The following is a 26,720-nucleotide window of genomic DNA, read 5'->3' as shown; positions in this document are numbered from 1 at the left end:
TAGTTTTGAAATGACATTAACAAGCCAACATTAAAGGGTCACTAAAGGAAAGATTATTTTAGTGATCCTTTAACACATTAAAAGTTATAAGATTGTAGTCACATCTAAATCTAAATGATTATTGCTGACTTTGCTAGCTAACTCAATGATGACCAGTAGAGAGTTTGCCTGCATGTATGAAAAATCTGAAATATGGTACAGCATATAAATGTGTAAGAATCATGTTAGAAATTTTATAATTTCCAATTATAGCTGCAACCAGGCTCTCATTGAAGTGACTTGACACTCTCCCTTTAACATTCATAACACTTACTGGTGTACAGTAGTCCTTGATTACATCACTGTCTGCCTGCATGGCAAATCACACTTTATAATATGAGCAAATACCTCCCAGATTCAAGAAATCACTAGCTCACACTGAAATAATGGAAGTGGCCAAGTGAAAGAAAAATGCGTGGAAATGAAATAATGGCACGTTTACTAGGTAAGGTGGTAATCTCCTGGAGAAGGTAGAGCTATAAAGTGTTGTAGCCACAGACGCACTCTTGGAAATGATTGCTTTTGCAATATGGTGGCATGGCCCCGAGCGCACTCATATTCCCCGTTATTCTGAGCCTTGATCGGCATAGCACACATTCTTTCCACCTGACTTCATCTATAACACTTCAGCAGACACTAATGATAAATGGGACTTGGTGTGCTTCCCATGGTGGAACTCTACCGAATGCCTTGAGTCCTCAAGGACGGTAGTGCCGCCATATCCTAAATAACATATTAAAATCGTCTATAAACGAGGGTGGCTTGCTCTGTATGGAAAGTCTACCTTATTTTAACAAGGATTCTGTTTTATATCCTGTTTTTATATTCATTCGCACCTCACTTAAATTTGTAATGGTATAACGGAGCATCGCATATGGATTCTTTCACAAGATGAATAAAAATTTACGCCTTAAAGTATACTGGTCATATGAAACAGAATCTACAGCCAAAACTAGTCACTAGAAGCAAGGACCATTAGATGTGATAAGATCTTATTTGGTTCTGCTCCTGGGTGCCCAAAACCTAGGTTCAGTTCACCCATTACTGGCTCTGGGAGATGGGTATATTTTGTGATGAAGGTGTGTGTTCGTATTAATGCTCATGGCTTGCTGATTGCATCAGGAATATGGTGTAACCATAATCTGAGACCTGTACTGTCATTCCAACTTTTGCTTTCTAAGGGTTGGGGGATCATGTTTTTTGAAAGACCTTTACCCTTTTAGTAAATTTTAGTATGACGTTTACATTTTAGATCACATTTTTTTTATAGAAAAGCAAAAATTTCCCCCTAGAGGGAACTCTCTGTAGTCAGTTCATTTGAGTCTCTAAAGAAGACTGTTAAGCAATAGCATTTGAGCAGGTAAGCTTAATCTGCTCTTTTTGCTGCAAAATCTTCCTTCTTTCAACAGTTCACATGCTACAGAAAGGCTTCCAGTCCCAATTTTGTTTTAATTTGAAAGTCCATAAAGATTAGAAGTCCATGGAGATACAGTAACTGGTTCAAATAAAAAAAATGCAGAACACCGAGACAAGAAGGCTAAATGAAGTATGAGAACTGCCGTTGCAGAGACATTTATCAGCAACAGTTCCAGCAATGGACAACACATAGAGAGGAGCCACCTACAGATTACTCTTCCCTTTACAGGTGCTGATACTCAGCACTTCAAGGAGTTCTTTTACAACTATTAAGAGAAGTTATGAACTGCTTGAAGTGTGCATTGTTTTAGTGTGTTGGTAGACTCATTGGGGTGGATTTACAAAAGACAAATAGCTTGTGCACTTTGCAAGTGCAATGAATGCAACTGAACTTCTAATGTGCAGAGTCTATTTGCCATTAGTAAATTCACCCCATTAACTTCCATTGCGTGAAGGAGAAGTGACACAACACAACCACAGTGTTGAGTTGCAAAGCAAGAACTGTTTGTAAAAAGAAAAATGTCATCCCCTTGTACGTGGAAACCATTATGTGAGTGAGGTAGCAGAATTTATTCACGTGACAGAAACACACTCAAACATATCACAAACATAATTTGTAGTGTTGTCTTTGGCCATACAATGTTTCTGCATATAGTTGAGTGAGTGAGTGAGTGAGTGAGTAACTTATATAGCGCAACACATGCAAACTGAATCGCCTCTGGGCGCTTGGTATCCATTCCCTGGCCCCTCAGAAGAGATGGGTCTTGGTCTTTCTCCTGAAGGCCAGGTGGTTTACCTCCTTTTCGTTGGATATCCGATGAAGCTGACTTTCATCAGTCTTGCCTACACACCATCAGTCAAAAATCCGACCGTGCCAAAACACGGTGACGTAAAACACTACGACGTGCTGAAAAAAACGGCTCCTGGGTGCCCAAAACCTGGGTCCAGTTCACCCATTACTGGCTCTGGGAGATGGGTATATTTTGCGGTGAAGGTGTGTGTTCGTATTAATGCTCATAGCTTGCTGATTGCATCAGTAATATGGTGTAACCATAATCTGAGACCTGTACTGTCATTCCAACTTTTGCTTTCTAAGGATCTTTCTCCTGAAGGCCAGGTGGTTTACCTTCTTTTCGTTGGATATCCGATGAAGCTGACTTTCATCAGTCTTGCCTACACACCATCAGTCAAAAATCCGACCGTGCCAAAACGCGGTGACGTAAAACACTACGACGTGCTGAAAAAACGGCTCCTGGGTGCCCAAAACCTGGGCTCAGTTCACCCATTACTGGCGTGCTGAAAAAAACGAAGTTCAATGCTTCCGAGCATGCGTCTACTTGATTCTCATTACCTCAAATTCCACCCAATGCCAATCAATGTGAATAATCCATGGGTAACCAGAAGGTGGTAGCATAGATTCAAAGTTGAAAACAATAGAATGCAAGTTGTATCATGATATTATAACAAGTACTTTATAAAATGCATTCGTTACATTTTAAAGACTAAAGCCCTGTACACATAATCGGTTTGTCCGATGAAAACAGACCGATGGACTGTTTTCATCGGACAAACCGATCGTGTGTGGGCCCCATCGGTTTGTTTTCCATCGATGAAAAAAAAAGGAACATGTTTTAAATTATTCCTATGGATAAAAAAAACGATCGTCTGTGTGGAAGTCCATCGGTCAAAAATCCACGCATGCTCAGAATCAAGTAGACGCATGCTCGGAAGCATTGAACTTTGTTTTTTTCAGCACGTCGTAGTGTTTTACGTCACCGCGTTTTGTCACGGTCAGATTTTTGACTGATGGTGTGTAAGGCAAGACTGATGAAAGTCAGCTTCATCGGATATCCAACGAAAAAATCCATCGGATTAGATTCCATCAGATATCCGATCTTGTGTACGAGGCTTAAGTCGTTTAATAAGACCCGGTTGCCAGACTTTTAATTTTAACAACAATCTTCCCATTTCATTATATGTGCTGTGGCAGCTTGAGCCCATGCCACTACTTAAAATGGTCGTCCAGGCCAGATTTTTTAGGAAGCAGGCACACTAATGGCTCAGGTATGTTCTGGGTTTCTGTTGGAGCCAGAACGAGAGGTAAGGGCCCCCCTCCCTCCCGAGGAGGTCATTCTTTTGAAGGAAGCTGTGAGAATCATATTGCTCCATACTGTCCAGGTTGAGACAAAGGCTTGGGACTATGAGGATGTACAGTGCATCCAGAAAATATTTACAGCGCTTCACTTTTTCCACATTTTGTTATGTTACAGCCTTCTTCCAAAATGGATTAAATTATTTTCCTCAACATTCTGCAAACAATACCCCATAATGGCAACATGAAAGAAGTTTGTTTAAAATCTTTGCAAATTTATTAAAAATAAAAAACAAAAAAATCCCATGTACATAAGTATTTACAGCCTTTGCCATGACACCTTGAGATGTTTCTACAACTTAATTGGAGTCCACCTGTGATAAATTCAGTTGATTGGACATGATTTTGTAAGACACACACCTGTCTATATAAGGTTCCACAGTTATCAGTGCATGTCAGAGTACAAACCAAGCCATGAAGTCCAAGGAATTGTCTGTAGACCTCTGAATCAGGATTTCATTGAGAGACAGATCTGGGGAAGTGTACCGAAAAATCTCTGCAGCTAGGAAGGTCCCAATGGCCTCCATCATCCGTAAATGGAAGAAGTTTGGAACCATCAGGACTTCCTAGAGCGGGCCACACAGCCAAACTAAGCGTTTGGGGGAGAAGGGCCTTAGTCAGGGAGGTGACGAAGAACCTAATGGTCACTCTGACAGAGCTCCAATGTTTCTCTGAGGAGAGAGGAGACATTTTTTAGAGGAGCAACCATCTCCGCAGCTCTCCACCAATGAGGCATGTATGGTAGAGTGGCCAACTGAAAACCACTCCACTCCAAAGCCAAGTCACATGACAGCCCGCCTGGAGTTTGCCAAAAGTCACCTGAAGGACTCTCATTTCATGAGAAACAAAGAGTCTCTGGTCTGATGAAACAAAGATTGAACTCTTTGGCCTGAATAGCAAGCATCATGTCTGAAGAAAACCAGGCACCACTCATCACCTGGTCAATACCATCCCTACAGTGAAGCATGGTGGTGGAAGCATCATGCTTTGGGGATGTTTTTCAGAGGCATTGATGAAAACCTTCTCTAGAGCACAGCTCAGGCTGGGGCAAAGGTTCATCTTCCAACAGGACAATGACCCTAAACACACAGCCAAGATAGCAAAGGAGTATCTACGAGACAACTCTGCGAATGTCCTTGAATGGCCCAGCCAAAGCCCAGACTTGAACCCGATTGAACATCTCTGAAGAGATCTGAAAATGGCTGTGCACCGACGCTCCCCATCCAACCTGATGGAGTTTGAGAGGTCCTGCAAAAAAGAATGTGAGAAGCTGCCCAAAAATAGGTGTGCCAAGCTTGTAGCATCATACTCAAAAAGACTTGAGGCTCTAATTGGAGCCAAAGGTGCTACAACAAAGTATTGAGCAAAGGCTGTGAATACTTGGGTACATGGGAATTTTTTTTTTTTTAATTTGCAATAATTTGAAACTAACTTCTTTTAAGTTGTCTTTATGGGGTATTGTTTGTAGAATTTTGTGGAAAATAATGAATTTAGTACATTTTGAAATAAAGCTGTAACATAACAAAATGTGGAAAAAGTGAAGCGCTGTGAATACTTTCCAGATGCACTGTAACAGCTGGGAGCTGCAGAAAAAACGGTCAAAGCTGACAAAGGTACAACGGTTTGTACACGAGCACTAGGACTGTGCGTTTGACAGTCTGGAGTACCAAAGCAGAAGGGCTAAGCAGTGAAGCTGCAAAGAAAGAGCCATGAGGCTGAATATTCTATGTTTATTGCATTGATGGTGAGAATCCTCTGCGTGGAAAGATATCCATTATCCAAGTTTTGTGTTTCTTTTCGCTTTGTTTTAAATAAAAGTGGTCAAAAAAGCCCTGAAATTTACTTCTGGCGTGGAGTAAACTCACTGTTGCGCGCTACAAATTTCCCAACATTGTTGATATTATATGTACTTTTTACCTAAAAAGGCTCCATTGTGCAGACATTCAAAAGCCCTGAGACTGCATCTGGCATCCTCAAATTCAATGTGATGTCAGTAGCCCCAGCATCCCCAGAGCTGTCATTCAAATGACACACTATAGTGTTCCCAATTGCTGCTCCCCCAGCAGCTTTATATAAGGGTATGTAGAGAGGGGAGGGGTGGATGAGCTGGGCCAGCACAGATAGTAATTAGACATTCCAAGAAGAGGACAGGTCTATGTGGTGCAAGTAGTTAAGGGACTATGTTAGGGAACTGACTAGTCAATTTTCCTAGCAAGTGCAAAGGCAAATAAAGTATTTATGAAAGGGATAAAAGCTGCAAGTATGGTAAGCTTTTAAAATACTTGATTGTTCTGTGCTTTTAACTGCAATTTTTTAAATTGTTATTCCCTGCAGTATGCCAGTGCTTGCATCTTACTCCCCTTCCTTTTTTTTTGGCATAAACTTGGAAACTTTGGCAACTTGACCTTACAAGTGTATGGGGTGCTCTTCCTACTGTTATCCTCCAGAGTGGTCAGATTGTGCATGCTTGAGTGATGGCCCTTGTAATTCTATGGGCATTTTAATAAATAGCTAGTTTCTGCAAAAGTCTAAACATTTGATTCTATGGTAAATTCCACTTTTGGATCATGGGTTTTTAAAGAAGATTTAACAGTACGCTAACACTTTGCAAACCACAGAATTATGTGTGCTTCTTGGGGCTACGTACTGACCGGCACGTGCCGCCTCTGTGAATGATCACTAAAATGTTAGTGAGAAGGAGGGTAGTTCAATCCTGGCATTTCTCAACCCTAGGAAGCGAAAATGGGGGTCTTGTGACTCTGGTTTATTACATTACATTCAGCTATTAGTGTATTCAGCCACATTAGCTCAGTGCACTTGGTAAAGCTTTGTGTTGATCTGTGTGCTAATATGCCTAATTCCACATGACCAGCCACCAGATACTGTCCCTTGGCTGTGGGAGTGCTAAAGGTGTGCCTAGAAAGGGGCCTTAAATCGTAGCTCCACCCTAAAGTGCAACTCCCGCTGATCGGAACCCTCCCCCCTCCGGTGTCACATTTGACACCTTTCAGGGGGAGGGGGGTGCAGATACCTGTCTAAAGACAGGTATTTGCATCCACTTCCGGCCACAGTCTACGGGCAGACTGCGGGCAGGACGTCACCTCTCGTCCCCCCCCCCCCCGTTGTGCTCTGGGAACACATCATCAGGCGCAGTGCAACTCGCGCATGCGCCGTAGGGAACCAGGCAGTGAAGCCGGATCGCTTCACTTCCTGGTTCCCTCACCGAGGATGGCGGGGGGGCAGCAGAGTGACAAGTGATCGCTCGTCCTCTGCTGCAGACGGCGCTGGACTCCAGGACAGGCAAGTGTGCCGATATTAAAAGTCAGCAGCTGCAGTTTTTTCAGCGGACATCCTCTTTAAGTTTACCTGTCAGGGGATGCATCCAGCACCACTTTGTACTGATGAAGGACTGGTAACAGTCTGATATGTGAAAATCAATTGTATTTATGTGTCTCTTGTTTACAATACCTGATAAGTTGGTCTAGAAAAAAATAAATCTGAACTTCAACAAATTACCAATACATTGTTTTATGTATTTTTGTAAATGTAATTAGTTTAGGTATCTAAATTTAGTATCCTGTACTTAGGTAGGTGCTAGAGGTGAGATTTTTGATTAATGCAGGTAAATTTAGGCAGGTCTAGCTGGGAGCAAGGCCTCTTTGTTTTGATCTGTGTGGGCTGTGTAGCACCACTTCTCAGTTTCTTCCCTCTGGCTTGTAGAGGATTCTAGAATAGAGGAGGGGATGGGAGGTAGAGCTGTCTGAGGTGTCTCAGGGAGCACTGACCAATCCCCATTTAGGATTGGCAGGGAGCTGACCTCTTTGATTTACCCAGGGTCAGCCCAGCTGGGGAGTAGCAGTTGGGTGGAAGAACTGAGGATGAAGTGCTAGGCTATCGGGGCTTTGGAGGGTGCTCCCCAGTCTGGGGGGGGGGTTGACCTTGGACCTGGGACTCTGGTGCAAGAAGAATTCATTCAAAGAATGCATGAAGGGTCTGCACAGGAGGCACAGAGAGGAGTCAGGAGCTAGTACTGCCGGGCAAGTCTTCAGGAGGGAACCACCCATGTGTGCGAGGCAAGGAGTGTCGGCGAGTGACCAGCACAGTTGGGAGAACTGGGGAGGCATGCCTGAGAGGTCTGGGATAGGTGCAGTCTGGGATAGGTGCAGAGCCAACAGTAAGGACTGTGATGTCATGGGCAGTGAAGTTGGGCAGCCCAGCCAGGAGGGCTGGCAGGGCCTGAAGAGGCATTACTGGAGGCAGTAGTCCACCATAGAACAGCTAGCACCAAGGACTTCCTATTTCTATTTTTGCTACACTAAGGGGGCCCACGGTCCCTGCCTTCAAATGGCAATTCCTAGGCCCTGACTGAGTCAGAGTTGGGCCTAACCATGTGCTAGCTGTGCCTGGAGTAAATTGTTGTGCAGGAGGAAGAGAGAGTGATAGTCTGCAAGCAAGCGTTATGAAGGAGGAGTTTAGAGAAGCGGCTTGTACAAAGAGTGTACATAGTTCTGTCCAAAATTGAAATTTTACTGGGCATCCCATATATTCCTATCCAAGTTCAAATCCCTCAGTAAAAACAACAAAAACAAGCATATGGACTGTTCGTTGTCTCCAAGTTAATTAGGAAGTGAATGCCAAGCTGGGCAGGGTGACAGGTGGACCACAACTTTCAGAAGCCTCTACGGGGTACCGCTACATAAATTAGACCTGACAGCTCAAATTGAGGGAGTGAGAAACTGCAAAAAAAGAGTCAATCATGCTGCTGTGCAAGGAGCTTGCTCATAGGATGGAATAGCAGAGTGACGGATGAGATCATCATTGTGCTGCTTTTTCTTTCACTGTCCAATCACAGGCTAGGAGAGGGGCAAGACCTATAACTGCTACTGAACTGCCAAAGAGTAAAATCAGGTCTTTTGCCTTGCCAGATATGAGTATGCTGTGTAGATCTTAGCGCTCCATAGACAGAAACACATTCTTTGGTAGGTAAAGCAGCTTCTATATATTTATTTTATCCCTGTGTTTAGCGGTTTGCATGGCGTTCAGCTTTAAACACAGGTTGCCTTACATGCTGTTGTATCTTCATTCACCTTGTTGTAGTCAGCATTATGCTAAACCTTATCAATAATGACTTATCATAGGGTCATTTTTTTTACTTATTTTTTTCTTGTTCATTTTTCCCCTCCAGATCCATGAAAAGTTACATTACTACGAGAAGGAGAATCCGCAGCCCATCATAAACAGTGCCACAGCCTTGGCAGAAGATGTAAGTATACACTGTGTGTCCCATACATTCCTGTATGTTCAAGCCATCCCAACACAAACATATGTAAGTCATTCCCAGGACAGAAACCGTACACTGCTGAGAATGCTTCACAACATGCTGTCATCGCAGGCCGCTCGCTGACATCGCCTTAATTTGTGTTCCTTGCACAGCACCTTGGTATGCCAGGACGTGGTAGCTGTATTATTAAAATTACACATTGCAATCCCACAGAGAGACCGGGAGCCTCCACTTGCCAGAAGTTGAAGAAAGTCACAGACAAGAGGAGTTTCTTAGAATAATAGACAAATGAGACGTTTGTTTTGCTGACAGGAGAAGAAAAATGGCAGTTAATACAACAGAAATAAGTTGTAGAAAATTCAGGAGGAGGTTGTCAGAGCTAACACTGGAGTGGGGGGACCATGATTCATGTGCTCCAGCCTTCCAAATAGCTGTCATAATCAGGAAATCGTGTTCGCTGATCACGTTGATTGAATAGTCAATTTCCTGTGCCTATAATTCTATTAGAAACAAAAAAAAAATACACCTGCTATTCAGGGCCGCTACCTTTTATTACACAAGAGAAAGGGGCTCTGTGAACGGTAACTAAGATGTCTAGGCTGGGACAGTGGGAGACACATGAAGTCGGGGAATTGTATTTAGTTATTTTATCATCATGAGAACATCTGGCTATCACACCTACTGTATAAGAAGTTATTCAACATGTCATTCCACAATCTAGGGTATTAATATAGAGCGGGACCCCCTTTACAGCTTTAACAGCCTCCACTCTTCTGAGAAGGCTTTCCACAAGATTTTGGTGTGTGTCCGTGCGAATTTGTGCTCATTCAAACAAAAGAGCATTTATGAGGTCAGGTCCTGATGTTGGGAGTTAGGCACTTCCTGTTATGGGGTGACAACTGTCTTCTGACTTTGCTTCTCTGTTATCACCTTGGCACATGTATTGCCTGGTGGGAAATGCAGGTGGCCACATTATACACATTGCGCAGGCATGATACACTTTTGTGAGAGTAAAAAACACAAATCACTTTTGCGCTAAGGCCTAGCTGTCAGTAATGCAGTACATTCAAGTCTTCCCAGACACATTTGCAGCTATCCAAAAAATGTGCCCAAGGGAAGCATTTGATTTTAAGATAAAAAAGCGAAAGCAAGAGCAAGCCAATTGGTACAACTTTTTTTTTTAAATGCGAACAAAGAAGTATCATTAAACTGACTTTAAAAAACTCCCATTATATGTTATTTAACAGAGTGTGCATGCTCAAAGCCACTAAAGCATTAGTTTTATGTAGAGTGAAATATACCTGGCTTTTAGCTGAACATTCCATCTTCTCTGTGTCCCCATTGCAATCAGAGATTGTGTAGGACAGTTGTTGTCATCTACTGAGCATGCTTCAGTTGCAGTTCCCTTTTAATCTCTTCATTTCCTCTTTTTTCTTGTCTGTGCAGCCCATGTGACTATAGAGCAGTGGTTCTCAACTCCTGTCCTTAGGACCCACTAACAGGCTTGGTGATTGCAGTATTCTAGTCTGCGTCTCCCCAAGGTAATACTTAAAATCTGGCCTGTTAGTGGGTCCTGAGGACAGGAGTTGAGAATCCCTGCTATAGAGTCACATATGTCAATAAGAAAAGGGCAGAAAGATGAGCCCTTTAGTGTGCTGCTTTTCCTTTCTTTCCAGTCATGGGCTGGGGAGGGGCAAGACTCATAATTGTCACCTAATTGCAGCAAAGAAAAATCATATCTCCTACCCTGCCAGACATGTAAATCTCAGGAATGAATGGAAAGAAATACAAATATTTTGATAAGTAAAACCACTCATATATACAGTATGTGTTTCATCTGTGTATTCAGCTGGTTGCCTAGAGGTCAGGTCTAATGCTGTGTACACACGGTCGTTTTTTGTGATGAAATAAAACAACTTTTTTAAAAACGTCATTTAAAATGATCGTGTGTGGTGGGCTTCACATCGTTTTTTGTCTTCATAAAAACGAGAAAAAAAATTCGAACATGCTTCAATTTTTTATGTCGTTTTTCAAAATGTCGTTTTTTGTGTCATAAAAAATGATTGTGTGTGGGCTAAAACGACGTTTTAAACCAGTGCGTGCTCAGAAGCAAGTTATGAGACGCGAGCTTAAATGGAACAGAGTGCTGTCATACGTGTTGTACATAACTGCGCTTTGCTAGAGCATTTTCAGAAAACGATGGTGTGTGGGCAACGTCGTTTTTTTATGATTAAGTTAGAAAAACGTCGTTTTTTTTCATGATGAAAAACTTTGTTTTATTTCATCACAAAAAACGACCGTGTGTACGCGGCATAATGTAGAACTATGAGCTTAAAAATGTATGTTGTGCAGAAGCTAACTATAAGTTTATCTGCTCTCAGTTTTCTATTGGTCCCCCTGTTAACTCCCACAAATACCTGTTGAATGTAGCTTCCTGTGATGACGTGGCAATGATGCAGCACTGCTCCTAAATTCAGGGCAGAGTTGACACTCATGTGGGGGCTGTGCCTGCTTGCACTACAGTAAGAGTTATAAATGTTGCATGGACAACATTGTCGCTACTGTTTTACACACTTGTAGCTTGTCAATCACAAATTGGCCACACCAAATCCTAGCCACTGTATTCTGGATTGACAGCATTGCCTCTGTTACTGAAACCCTCCCACTGTGAGCTGCAGTGTCTGGGAAGGGGAGTGTGTAAGACACATCGAAGGACTTGATTTAGTCAGAAAAGGTAACGGAAAGTAAAGTTTCTCTACTTTGAGGATTGTACATCTGTCGCGTACCTGGTAGGAGGCTGGAGTGCTCAGAGGGCTCCCCGTGCAAAGCACCCCTGAAGGTAATAACAGGCGATGCGATGCCCAAAGAAGCACAGGTTGCCAGCTGTTGATAGCCTGAAGAGCCGAGGAGATGATCACTAGATGATGGCAGGAACAAGCAGGATGCACTTCTGAGCAGGTGTCCCTGAGAAGTTCGAGGCATACTTGGCAGCAGGGCAAGACAGGAAGCAGGATCAGGAGCCAGGCCAGTGGTCATGCACGGGTGATCAGTCAGGAGCAGAAGACGTTTTCAGGAACAAGCCAAGGTCATACTTGGATAATCAGGCAGCAGTGAAGTCAGTAGCACAAGCCGAGGTCATACACAGGTAATCGGTCAGTAGCACAAGCCGGGGTCAAAGCTAGGGATAAAGACAAGACAGGTCATAGGCAAGCCGAGACAGTAACAGGAAATCCAATATCAGTATATACAGAAGCATAGCAACACAGGGGGGGCTGACAATCATCCAGCAACTGGTGAGCAGAGCAGCTGTCCGTTTTAAGGGCCAGAGGATGGAAGAATCTATCCATCGCGACCCCGCATTTGCCGATTCGCGCGGCTGCGCATGTGGGTGTGCCAATGTGCACGGGAACACGCAGGTTGCGGCAATGCCGAGCATTGGCATCATTGACAATTCTGGCTATTCTGCTGACGGCATCACTGGATTTGGTACTTGTTTAGACTTGCATATAAGAGTCTTTAGTTGTTCTTAAAACCTGTTAGAATTGCTGAAGAGGTCTGCATATGTTGCAAAAAAGAAAGCTCTCTTCTTTTGCAATATTTCTATTTGTATTTTTTTAAATGGAATACATTGTTAATGAGTATGGAGTGGTTGTGGTTACATACTCTCCCCCCCCCCCCCCCCCGCTCTGGATCCCCATGATTAATTATACTTCTTCCAGTGTGTAACAATATACTTGTATTACATGGCTGTGGAGCAGCTGATGCCTATTACTAGTAAATACTTTAGATATCTTTTTGGCTTTACCACCTATCTAGCTTCCAGACCACTTTCATATACTTTACATAGGTGTCTCTTGATCGAATAGTTGTCTACATTGCTGACTATCTTGGAAACCATTTACAATCCCCCATTCCTGTTTTTTGGAAAGAATTTGGCAACATCTATAGAAAGCAGTGATGATCCAACAAAAGATTAAGAAACAAAACATTATGTACATTAGTGAGCATAAAACATTGCAAAAATAAAAAGCCCTTCTCCCAGATGACGACTTTGCACATCTTCTGTTACATGTTCTTAAACCAACATTAAAAAGTGCTGAAGACAGAGGATTCCGAGCACAAATTGGCTTGGGTCGGAGCTCCTGGTTGCAGGCATGGAAATCAGTGTTTCTATAGCTAAAGCGTAACCGCTGACATTTTTGTTTTATGGGTAGCGTTAACCCCTCATGTCCCAGATGTACAACAAAACGTTTTCCGGAGCAGTCGACTGTTAAGTGAAAAGGAGCGAAAGGGTGCGTGTTTGTTGGACATTGTGAAAAGAATTAAGTGGAATTTAATTCAATTGGCATGCAGCACCATCCCTGTTCTTATACTGGAGACCTGAGATACAAGACTTTAGATTTTTGAAATTGAAGTAATCCACAATCAAGTAAATTTATGGTTCTGTTCCACTTGCGGTTCCGCTTGTGGTTTCATCCCAAGCCTTATGATGTTTTTCTAGTATGAGGTTTTTCTTGTACACATGTAGAATTGGATTGCTAGAAAAACTCTGTTTGAGAGGCAGATGGGATCCCCGTGACATGATGGAACTGGAGAAAATATCTAGGTTACTGATTGCTGCTTTCATCCAGTCACTAAACCTTAGCAATAGGAACAAGAAGAGCTGGTCACTTTCCATCCAGTAAGAAAACATCAATGGGCTGGCTGGACCTCTGGAGGCACGCCATGTCCAGCTGATCTTCGGGAAAAAATTTCTTGACAATGGCTGATGTTTGCCATTATGGGGGGCAATATGCTTAGTGCATAATTATACTTTCTCAGATCAATCATATTTACCAAAATTATTCATTATAACAAATAAAAGGACAACTCAACTAAACAGTTGAAGGAACTGCTCTGCTTGCCAATGGAACTGTAAAGTAATGCACATGCTGTTTTAAAGCATCGGCTGGCTGTGCCATGCTAAATGGCTGTATAATGTCGGGGAAAGGGCTACTCTGTAAAAGGCTTCTGAGATAAGTTTGCCTTTTATCCCTCCATACAAGTCAATGAAAATGCTCACTTAACATTACTCAAACACAGCTCAAATGCCCATGTATTCTAGCCCTAGCCACAGTTTCATATGTAGCGCTCCCCCTAAGGAGCTGCACGTAAACTGAGATCCCCACCCTGCCAGGCACACTGAATCTTCACAGGTACACATGAGTCCGAAAACAGTCTTTTTTGTTTGTTTGTTTTTTTGTTTTATTGAGAAATAATAACTTGGATAGGGATGTGAAATTATGGGATGCCCACTTGACTTCAGAACAAACTTCAGGGACAACTCTTCCTATATACAGCTCCTCTTCTTCCTCCAGCACTCACTTGCTTACAGAACACAGCTGGAACACTGTTAATTATCCAGCAAGGGCTCAGTCAGATGAAACAACAGCCCAGTACAGGCAGGAACCTGAGACTCCTTGGTTGTGTAGCAAAAGTTCAGCGTCCAGCTTGCATTACTCCTGTGACTACTGATCCCAGCACCACCTCTTCAGGCACTGCCAACCCACATGGCTGCAGCTGCCCCTTTCACTAGCCCTCCAGGCTATCCCCACAGTCCTCCAGACTGACACTTACCAGCTCGCCCGGCTGACTCTCAAGAGATCTCCCAGATGTGCTGACCTGCTCCTGATGCTTTCTCCTTGCTCCGGTGCCTCCAGGAAGGGTTTCCTCAGTGTGTTTTGGCTGATCCTTCCAGCACCCAGGCCTGAAGTCACCCCCCCCCCCTGTAGACTAGAATGCACCCTCAAGGGCTGCTGACAGCCTCCTCTGAATTCCATCTCCATCTTCCACCCAACTGCCGCTATTTGAGATGGCATGCATGCCCTCTTCCAGACCCTTCTTTGCCGGGGATTAGTTGAGGACCTCATGAATATGCATGGCAACCTCTCCTTACTCCCACTGATTAGCGCTAGACGTTTCTACCAACTTGCAGACCAGGGGAAGTGCCAGAGAGAGCGACCAGATGAGTCACTAAACCCTGACTTACATTCACAACTCAAGCCTGGCCCTCAGCCAAGCCAAAATTTTCCTACATCTAGCACACACTAGAGGGTGTTACACATAGATGGAGGTTCTGAGGCCTGGTGTCACTGCCCTATCTCCATCTTGCTCTTTGTACTACTACTAAACACCAATTTATTGATCCACATCCTGAGTTCTCCTCTTCCTGCTAGCTTACAGGAGTATTTCCTTCTCTATTTGTCAGAGCAGACACTTCTGTCACAAACCATATTTCAACTAGCATGCAACAATTAAGTATAAATGTTAATGGTTAGGATATCTTCATAAACTTTGTTTTTAATTACTGGTATACATGGCATGCACCTCAATGGATACAAACTTACTGCAGTTTCATTGCTGTGCCCATTTATGTGCATCTTTTGTGTATACAGCACCTTTTTTCTACAACAGAGGTGACCTGACATACTCCTTTGCCACTGACAACAAGTGAGCAATAGGATAACAACCTGTTTCCAGACATATATTTCAACACAAATATTCCTTTTCAAATGAAATGTGCATTTAACATTTTTTTCATGCTAATTACCTATATGCATCTAAAAGCCCCAGGACTGCTGCTGGATACCACCATCTTGGATGTAATTTCAGTAGCCCCAACAGACTCAAAGCTGTCAGTCAAATGACACTTGTACTCTCCTTTGTTCTCTACCCAGCAGCTACATAAAAGTTTATGTAGGGAGGTGAATGGAGCAACGAGGGAGCTGAGCCAGCACAAAGAGTACTTAGACACTCAAAGAAGGGGAAAGGGCTATAATGTGAAAGTACGGAGTGGACTGTACTAACTTTTTGGACCAGTCAAATTTTTTAACAAACATATTGCAAACGAATAAAAAATAATTATGGATATTTTGGGAATATTTAAGGAAAAACACTGCAAGTAAGCATGTAAAATATGCAACTTTTTTGTGCTTTTACGTGCACAATTTTTAAGTTGGTGAGAGTCTGTCTTTAAACCTGAAACAAAAAATGTAATACAGTGTTGGAAATGAGGAAGGCACAGAGTAAATGGATAGTACGGTAAAAAACAAACAAAAAAAAAACTGACATGTACCATCACATATAGTCTTATGCAATAAAATGCACCTATTGCTAAACTTGTGCAGCCGGTGCTGCCCAGGTAGCTGGGGTGGGGGTCTCTAGTGACATGCAAAGAGAAAAACAGAATAAACCAGCACACATGATCATAGTGTATTGTATTTTGCTTATATTTATTTACAACAATTTGATCCTGTGTGCTGGCGCCTTTTCTTTTTTTTTTTTTTCCCCTTGACAAATTTTCTACCCCTGGTCTTTCTATGAGCCACTGATACTGTGGTTGGAACTTGTGCAGTGGACACTTCCATGTTCCAGACTTCAGCTTGACATCACAGCTTGCAAATTAGATGAACCAACGCCTAAGGCTGGGTTCACACTACTACACTACTTTCATCCTACTTTGCTCTGCTACATTGGTCCTACATTTATCCTACATTGGTCCTACATCCATCCTACTTTCATGAACAGGATACTACTTTGGTCCGACTTCAATGATATTCAATGGACCTGAAGTAGGATCAATGTAGGACCAAAAGTAGTACAGGGAGCATTTTCAAAGTCGGACCGACTTGTGTAGGACGCTACAAGACGCTCTCATAGGGAAACATTGAACACAGAGCAAAGTAGGATGAAAGTAGTGTAGTAGTTTGAACCCAGCCTAAAGCAGGATCATATTTGAGTTCAGGCTAACAGTTATTTGGAAACTAAACAACCAACTAAGACTTAGAAAGTCAAGTCAACCTATGAGATATTTACTTCACATTAATGGGGTACCACTGGCCCGTTGAAAATCTTCACTTACAGTTCACTTAAAGATGGCCAGAGCTTGCATTCTAGCCCTGTGGAAGTATTCTATCACCCCCTCCAATTTCCTTTTGGCTGGCCAAAGTCAACAATATCAAACACATGTTGAGCCTCATGGCCTATGTGTATAATGGAGAGGAGAATTTCTGTAACACCTGGTATCCCTCTTCCATTTTCTCATGCTTATCTGCATATCAGGAACTGTTACATCCTTCTGTTGTGGGACGGCCATCAAGCAGTTCTGGGCATCCCTTTGGCTCATCACAATTGGCAACATTTTGGAGTTATCCTGACGGTTTACCACTTTGTGCCTTGCAATGGTGCCCTAGGCCTTTTTCCATTCCACCTCGCTCAGTTTACACTCACTAAGGGTAAATAAGTTAATCCAAGTAAGTGCCTGTGAAAACCAAATATTGCCACAGTCTCCAGGTGTCCTGGAAGATCTCTTCCATGTTACGCAGAGTGGCAGTGAGGTTTTCCATGTAAAGTAAAAAAAGAAACCACGCTAGACAAATAGAAAAAAAGGCAGCAGCTCAATATGAGATAAACACAAGAACAAATGGCAAAAAAATAAGAAAATCTGCACCAGAAATAAATTAAGTGTGGTATATGATAATATACAGTTAAGCAGGTTTAAAGTCCATATGAAAAACCAATCCTCCTTTAAATGGCATCACAGTGACTCCACATAAAGAAAATAATGTGCCGACCACCGTAATTTAGACCTGCTTACCAAATGGCAAGCTTAAAGGACAGTTTGCTATGACCCAGCAACGGCCTTTAGCTTGCAATTGCTGACCACACGAACATACAGGAAGCAGACTGGATGGCTAGATTCTCCCCTAGACGTCTCACAGATCCGTGTCCGTAATCAATGTAGGTTGCATATGCAGCCCTTATGGTAAAAATCAGAGTCTTTCGAACAAAATCTGCAGTTTTTCTGCAAAATTGTTGCTCATCAAATCAGGAAGGGATCTTTTCCCCTTTATTTGGGAAGAAGGATCGTGCAATGATGGTATGTTTTCAGATATACAGGTACAACTGTACACCTGTACAAGGAGACTGCATGTGTCTGAATTCGTCCACCTTGGAAAACCAGAGGGAGAGAGTAGGAGGATTAACCTCCTTCCAGCGAAGTGGGATGCAGGCCTTTGCCACACAACTGAAGCTTCAGGCACTGCCAGAAAATGTGAAGGCAGGTGCCACAATCGGTGCCGCAGCGCCAGAAAACACTGGATATCTGAGGCAAGATTTGGTTGAAAAAAAACACATGAATGTATACCTGAGTTAAAGGGTTCTTATATAATATGCAGAGTTCCACATTCATATTTATCATTAATGAGAATCCGAATTATTCATTGTTATGGCTGAAGTAAAATTTAAAGTTTTTTTTGCTGCAAAATGATACTGCCTTATAATTGTGTATCATAGGTCTCAGATGCTTACTGTGCGGCAGCACAAATACTTCCCAGGCATCATTTATCTGTCTCCGAGAGGGTGGACAGCTTTCTCCTTCTAACAAATGATGTCTGAGGGGATGAATGTGCTCTGTGTGCGTTGCCAGGACATTATGTTAACAACGTGCAGGCTTTACTTATTTTATCTGCAGCCTTCACAGGTATTAGAGAGGTTACAGTAACATGCGGTCTGTAAGCCACACCAGCAATCCTTATTAAGGAGACCTTTACATTTATGGGGCTCTGAATCCACGCTTTACCTTACTTGCTCCAGTATTTGAACTTACACGTATACTGTACAATCGTTTATGTATAAGCCTTTTTTGTTAGCAGGTAATCATTTAAAAAGGTATTTTGTTTTAAAGTGGTTTAAAACATATGTTACAGGTACCAGTTTTAAGTGAGAGACCAAATAAAGTGGGTAAAATAAGTATTGAACACGCCACCATTTTTCTAGGTAAATATATTTCTAAAGGTGCCATTGACATGACATTTTTACCATATGTTGGTAACGACCCATGCAATCCATACATTCAAACAAACCAAAAGAAAGAAGTTCAGAAATTAAGTTATGTGTAATAAAATGGAATGACACTGGGAAAAAGGTATTGAACGCATAAAGAAAGGGAAGTGCAAAAAAGCCTTGAAAGCCAAGACACCAGCTGAAATCTATCAGTAATTAGAAAGCAATCCTGCCCCTTGTAAGTGCAAACTAATATTAGCTGGTTCAGTTTCAACTAATGGTCTAGACAAAGGTGTCTCATTACCAATGTGTCACACAAGAAACATCTCATGATGGGTAAATACAAAGAGCTCTCTCAAAACATACTGATGGCATTGGTTAAAGAAGAATTTCTAAACTTCTGTGAGCACTGTTGGGGCTTTAATCCAGAAGTGGAAAGAACATAATTTCACAATAAACCTGCAACGAGCAGGTGCACCTCAAGATTTCTGAATGAAAAGAATTATGAGAAGAGTTGTCTAAGAGCCGAGAACCACTTATGGAGAGCTTCATAAAGACCTGGAATTACCAGGTACAATTGTTTCAAAGAAAACAATTGGCAATGCTCTCAACCGCCATGGCCTGTATGCAGGCTTACCACGCAAGACTCCATTGCTGAAGAAACAGCATGTTGAAGCTTGTTTAAAGCTGCACAAAATTTAGACAAGCCTGTGAAATACTGGGAGAATATAGGGCCAAATTCTCAAAAGAGATACGCAGACTTAACTGCTGTTCAGCCTGCGTATCTCTGTGCCTAACTTTGGAAACGATTCTCAAAAGGCTTTTTCCAAAGTTAGGCAGAAAATCTGACATGTGTAAGACACTTACACGGTCAGATTTTAGGATGCAGTACCGCATCCGCCACTGGGGGCATTTCTCATTGAAATCCAGCTTTGCGTATGCAAATGAGGACTTAAGTAGATTTTCAAAGCATTTCAGCACTTTGATTTCTGCCTAAGTTCCGAATTTGCCGGCGCAAAATTAGGGCTGGTTTTACAATGTGGAAAGTTAGCCAAACCTTGTAAAGGCCCATTCCAGCGACGGCATTTGGTATGCATTCCTGAGGGAGAACTCCACGGCAATTTTGAAATTCAAAACCGGCATGGGTTCCCCCCCAGGAGCATACCAGGCCCTTAGGTCTGGTATGGGTTGTAAGGAGACCCCCCCACGCCGAAAAATTGACGTAGGGGGTCCCCCTACAATCCATACCAGACCCGTATCCAAAGCACGCTACCCGGCCGGCCAGGAAGGGAGTGGGGACGAGCGAGCGTCCCCCCCCCTCCTGAGCCGTGCCAGGCCGCATGCCCTCAACATGGGGGGGTTGGGTGCTCTGGGGCAGGGGGGCGCACTGCGGGCCCCCCCACCCCAGAGCACCCTGTCCCCATGTTGATGAGGACAGGACCTCTTCCCGACAACCCTTGCCATTGGTTGTCGGGGTCTGCGGGCGGAGGCTTATCGGAATCTGGGAGTCCCCTTTAATAAGGGGGCCCCCAGATACCGGCCCCCCACCCTAAGTGAATGGATATGGGGTACATCGTACCCCTACCCATTCACCTGTAGGCAAAAAGTAAAATGTAGTAAACACACAACACAAGGCTTTTTAAAATATTTTATTATTCTGCTCCGGAGGCCCCCCCTGTCTTCGTTATTAGCTCAATTACCAGGGGGGGCTTCTTCTTCCACTCTCCGGGGGTCTTCTCCGCTCTCCGGGGGTCTTCTCCGCTCTCCGGGGGTCTTCTCCGCTCTCCGGGGGGGCTTCTCCGGACTCCGGGGGGCTTCTTCCATCTTCTCCCCTCTTCCGCTCTTGACTCGGCGAACCCCGGTTCTTCTGCAGCTCTCCGGTGCCTTCTTCTTCAGCGCTGGCTGCCTGCTATGTTTGTGTGTTAGCTCGATTTCAAACAGGCAGCCGGCGCGGTCTTCTGTGACGCCAGGGTCTTCTGGTCTTCTGTTCTTCCGATGTTGCCTCGTCGCCTGTTGTCGCTGCAATGATGGAAGCGCGCCTTGCATCACATTTATATAGGCATCACCGTCCCATCATGCTCCGGCAGGTACCCACGTGGTGGGTGCCTACCCACGTGCACCCACCACGTGGGTACCTACCGGAGCATGATGGGACGGTGATGCCTATATAAATGTGATGCAAGGCGCGCTTCCATCATTACAGCGACAACAGGCGACGAGGCAACATCGGAAGAACAGAAGACCCTGGCGTCACAGAAGACCGCGCCGGCTGCCTGTTTGAAATCGAGCTAACACACAAACATAGCAGGCAGCCAGCGCTGAAGAAGAAGGCACCGGAGAGCTGCAGAAGAACCGGGGTTCGCCGAGTCAAGAGCGGAAGAGGGGAGAAGATGGAAGAAGCCCCCCGGAGTCCGGAGAAGCCCCCCCGGAGAGCGGAGAAGACCCCCGGAGAGCGGAGAAGACCCCCGGAGAGCGGAGAAGACCCCCGGAGAGTGGAAGAAGAAGCCCCCCCTGGTAATTGAGCTAATAACGAAGACAGGGGGGCCTCCGGAGCAGAATAATAAAATATTTTAAAAAGCCTTGTGTTGTGTGTTTACTACATTTTACTTTTTGCCTACAGGTGAATGGGTAGGGGTACGATGTACCCCATATCCATTCACTTAGGGTGGGGGGCCGGTATCTGGGGGCCCCCTTATTAAAGGGGACTCCCAGATTCCGATAAGCCTCCGCCCGCAGACCCCGACAACCAATGGCAAGGGTTGTCGGGAAGAGGTCCTGTCCTCATCAACATGGGGACAGGGTGCTCTGGGGTGGGGGGGCCCGCAGTGCGCCCCCCTGCCCCAGAGCACCCAACCCCCCCATGTTGAGGGCATGCGGCCTGGCACGGCTCAGGAGGGGGGGGGACGCTCGCTCGTCCCCACTCCCTTCCTGGCCGGCCGGGTAGCGTGCTTTGGATACGGGTCTGGTATGGATTGTAGGGGGACCCCCTACGTCAATTTTTCGGCGTGGGGGGGTCTCCTTACAACCCATACCAGACCTAAGGGCCTGGTATGCTCCTGGGGGGGGAACCCATGCCGGTTTTTTCTTTGAAAATTGGCATGGAGTTCTCCCTCTCAGGAATGCATGCTGAGCGACGCTGTCATTTTTTTTATAATTAATTGTTTTCCCGGCGCGTCTTTTTTTTTCACCCGTCGCAACTTTAGTGTCCCGTCGAAATTCTCAAAGCCGACCGGCGTTAATTACGTTCGCGCGCTGCACGTCGGGAAAATGACGTCACACGCATGCGCGGTACGGCCGGCGCGGGAGCGCGCCTCATTTAAATTTAAAACGCCCCCAGGAGAGGAGGACCGCCTTACGACGGCGGCACTTAAGTTACACAGCGTGTAATTTCTACCTAAGTGCTTTGACGATCAGGCACTTAGGTAGAAATTTTAAGTCAGTGTAACTTAACTGCTGAAATTTAAGTTACGCACAGTTTTTGAGAATTTGGCCCATAGTCTGGTCGGATGAGACCAAAATTTTACTTTTTGGATGCCATAATACTTACCATGTTTGGAGGTCAAATGGCACTGCACATCACCCCAAAAACACCACCCATACCAACAGCAGTGGCGGCTTGTCCATGTGCCAGAACCCCCTAATCTCCATGCAGGGTCCCAGACACATTGGGCCAGATTCACAGAAGAAGTACGCCGGAGTATCTACTGATACTCCAGTGTACTTTCAAATTTGCAGCGTTGTATCTTTAGTTTGAATCCTCAAACCAAGATACCACGGCTTCTGGCTTCGATCCGACAGGCGTACGGCTTCGTACGCCTTCGGATCGTAGGTGCAATACTTCGGCGCCCGCTGGGTGGAGTTCGCTTCGTTTTCCGCGTCGGGTATGCTAATTAGCTTTTTCCGGTGATCCACGAAGGTACGCGCGGCCGTCGCATTCTCTTACATCGTTGCTAGTCGGCTTTTCCCGGCGTATAGTTAAAGCTGCTATTTCGTGGCGTATAGATAGACGTGTCATGTTAAAGTATTGCCGTCGTTCCCGCATCAAATTATTTATTTTTTTGCGTAAGTCGTCCGTGAATAGGAAAGGACGTAACTCACGTCTACGTTAAAAAAATGAAGTCGGTGCGAAATTTCAAAATGGAGCATGCGCAGGACGTTCGGCGCGGGAACGCGCCTAATTTAAATGATCCACTCCCCCTACCCGATCATTTGAATTAGGCGGGCTTGCGCCGGAGGGATTTACGCTACACCGTCGCAACTTTACAGGCAAGTGCTTTGTGAATCAAGCACTTGCCCGTAAAACTTGCGGCGGTGTAACGTAAATGCGAAACGTTACGCCGCCGCAAATGTACCTGAATCTGGCCCATTGATTTCAACATTATTTTTTTAAACGTGATTAGAGCCGGAGGCTTCAATTGGCTTCAAAAAGGGTGGGCGCAGAGCCCATCCACTTATGTGACATTAGCAAAATTATATTCGCTAATGTCTTCCCGCTTTTTCTCCCGGCCAATCAGGAAGTCGGTCCTGAGACCCAATTGTCCAGAAATCTTAAAATGGGTCTTAGGACCCGCCTCCTGTTCGTGCCGGAGGAGAAGCAAGCGCCCTGGCAGCAGCAGTCTTTCCTCGGGGCCCTACCCCAGATTCAGCAGAGCATCACCACCTCATCCTCCTCCCTGCACCAAGGTAAGGACATGGATTTCAGGGGAAGGTGGGTGATGGCCCTGGTGGTGTTAGTGCGAGAGGATCGCAGCCTACCAAGCATGGGAGGTGGGAGTGTATAGTGCGAGTGGATCGATCGAGAGCTGCGGGGAGGGGGTGGCATTTGCGAGTGAGGGGGCCAGGTTTTGACCACCAGCCACCACTCACCACTGAAGTTTGGAGGTGGGAACATCATGGTGTGGGAGCTGTCTTTCAGCATACGGTACTGGCAAACTTCATATCATTGAAGAAATGATGAATGGAAAAATTAGACATTCTTGATAAAAATCTGCTGTCATCTACCAGGAGGATGAAGATGAATCGAGAGTGGACATTTCAGAAAGATAATAATCACAAACACAAAGCCAAGGAAACTCTCAATTAGTTTCAAAGAAAGAAAATAAAGCTGCTAGAATGGCCCAGCCAATCACCTTGAATCCAATAGAAAATCTATGGAAAGATCAGAGTTCATTGTTTTGAGGCTCGCAAAACCTTTAAAGAGGAGTTCCACCCAAAAATGGAACTTCCTCTTAACCCACTCCTCTCCCCCTTACATGCCACATTTGGCATGTAATTTTTTTTGGGGTGGGAGTGGGGGCTTCAGGAGAAGGGGACTTCCTGTCCCACTTCCTCCTTCCGCCGAGGGGCTGCTAAGGCGATACGTCATATCGCCTTTTGGCAGCCCCTCCCTGTAGGCGATCGCCTGGGACACGTGACAGGTCCCAGGCGATCGCCTGTCCAATCAAACAGCGCCGCGCGCGCATGCGCAGTGCCGCTCGTGCATGCGCAGTGGGTGCCCGGCCGTGAAGCCGAAAGCTGTCACGGCCGGGTGCCCACAGTGACAATGAAGACGCCGGCCGGGGAGGGGGGGAGAGGAGCGGACCCCCGGCCGGCGCGTCGCTGGAACAGGTAAGTGTCAGTTTATTAAAAGCCAGCAGCTACACTTTTTGTAGCTGCTGACTTTTAATAAACTTAAAAAATGGGTGGAAAACCCCTTTAAGATTTGAAGACTGTGTGGAAGAATGGGCCGAAATCACATCTGAGCAATACATGCTACTAGTTTCTCCATAAAAGAGGCATCTGTCGTTACCAAAAAATAATTTTGTAGGAAGTATTAAATACATTTCAGTTATTGTGTTTAATACTTTTTCCCTGTGTCAATCCATTTTATTGCACATAACTTAATTTCTGAAACTTATTTGTTTTGGTTTCTTGTATTGTAGGATTGTTACCGACATGTGGTGAAAATGTTATGACAATAGCACCTTTAAAAAATATATTTACCTAGAAAAATGGTGACGTGTTCAATACATATTTTACCCGCTGTATATTTTCTTTTAAGCTTGTTACTGCAGCCAGTCCATACTGTCAAACTTTAAAGATCTAAACAGAAATATGTTTTCAATTTACAATAAAAGAGCTGTTTTTTAAAGGTAATTTTTTTAAATTAAAATAATAAGCATCACAAAACAGCAGCCCCGAACCTCCTCTTCTGGGGTCCCTCGCTGGCGCTCCTTGCTTGTCCTCTTCTCTGTCTGCCCCCATAGCAATTATTTCCAAAAGGGGGCAGATGTGCAGGCTCGATCCAGAGTCAGGCTGTGTGATTCCATAGACATAAAGTGCGACTTGACCCTAATGCAGCGAATGCATCAAGGTAAAAAACGTTTTAGCTTTATAACCACTTTAAGTACTGCAGGTACTGTCAGCCATTCATTTCTTTGAATGAGACTTCTTTCCTGCATCTGTTTTCTAGAAACCCCAATGATTCTGTCATTCTTTTTGCCAATGGACTTTTTCACTATTTTGTGTTCTTACAAGTTGGATTTAAAACTAACTTCATTGAGATTTAATTAATTGAAATTATGAATTATTTTCATTAGGATTTCTTATCATTGTCAGTAATGTCATATACGAAAAAAAAGAAAGAAATTCAAGTCTTGATACCCTCCCCACACCTGTCTGTTTTGGTGTTTTGTACCTGCAGTGTGTTTTAAGTGCTTTTTGGATTTTATGTTCATTTCACAGTTCTTGCCATTCATCCCTAGGTAACATGCATTTTGCTGGAAAAGCACCAAAGATGCAGCAAGTAGGAGTTTTTTCAACACTCCACAACACTCCTAAAATTCAAAGGTGTGAACAGCATAAGTCTTCACGCCTTTGCTGTGAACTAACTCTGAAGCAACCAGTTGCCTTCAAAAGTCACATTATTAGTTGAATAAGTTCACCTGTGTGCAATTAAATTGTCACATGATCTCAAAATAAATACATCTGTTTCTTAAGGCTTCAAATTTTGGTAGAGGATATTTTTTGAGCGAACAGCATCATGGTGACCAAGGAGCTATCAAAACAAGTCCAGGATAAAGTTCTGGAAAAGCATCAGTCATGGGTAAATTAATAAAAATAAACATTCTCTAGTACTGTTAAATCCATTATTTTTTAAAAAAAATTATAAATATGACACAAGCGTTGTTCCTACAGGAGGCTGCCCACCTAAACTAGTAAGGATGGCTTTAAAGAGCCAGCAAAGAAGGGATCAGTATATCTGAAGGATGTGGGAGACGCAGGAAAAGTGTTCTCAAGTCTGATGAGACCAAAAGTTAATGTTTTGGTCTTGGCACACAACTCTATTGATAGCTTAAAGCCAAGCATGATTTATATGACAGGGGCCCCAAATCCACTATAGTGACTGTCTCTTGATTTCTCTTGATATGCCTTATGCCGCGTACACACGACCGTTATTCATGTCATGAAAAAACACATTTTTTCTCGACGTGATTCCTCTCAAGCCTGCCTTGCATACACACGATCGTGAAAAAAATGCTCGAGCAAAGCGTGGTGACGTACAACACGTACGACAACACGTACGACGGCACTATAAAGGGGAAGTTCCATTCGAATGGTGCCACCCTTTGGGCTGCTTTTGCTGATTTCGTGTTACTGCGTGTTAGTAAAAGTTTGGTGAGAGACGATTCGCGCTTTTGAGTCTTTGTGCTTTTCAGCCTGTTACAGCGTTACGAATGTGCGATCTCCATTACGAACGCTAGTTTTGCCAGAACGAGCGCTCCTGTCTCATAACTTGCTTCTGAGCATGCACATTTTTTCCCCCCTCGTTAAAGCGTACACACGACCGTTTTTCACGACGTGAAAAACGCTGAGAAAAAATAGAGTAGGTTCTACATTTTTAACGCCCGTTTTTCACGACAAATTGCATTTTTCTCGTCATGAAAAACAATCGTGTGTATGCGGCATTATGCATACCCCACCTGCCCATGATGATGCATTGGCTTCTGCAAGATGGGGGCCTGTTCACAT

The 26,720-nt window shown here is 44.1% G+C and overlaps 1 protein-coding gene across 4 annotated transcripts in view; it reads left to right on the top strand.

Annotated features, from left to right (window-relative positions):
* The window catches only part of MPP7 (membrane palmitoylated protein 7), a 537,461-nt gene that overhangs the window by 311,001 nt on the left and 199,740 nt on the right, over positions 1-26,720 (top strand). For all 4 annotated transcript variants that reach the window (XM_040352591.1, XM_040352588.1, XM_040352590.1 and 1 more), the window contains one exon: positions 8,793-8,870. In XM_040352591.1, the coding sequence (XP_040208525.1) occupies positions 8,793-8,870 (78 nt within the window). The remainder of the gene's footprint in view (positions 1-8,792; positions 8,871-26,720) is intronic.

Source organism: Rana temporaria, chromosome 5, assembly GCF_905171775.1.
Source record: "Rana temporaria chromosome 5, aRanTem1.1, whole genome shotgun sequence".
NCBI lineage: Eukaryota > Metazoa > Chordata > Amphibia > Anura > Ranidae > Rana > Rana temporaria.
Note: the sequence above shows the minus strand (reverse complement) of the source record. Positions and strands in the feature narration are given on the sequence as shown.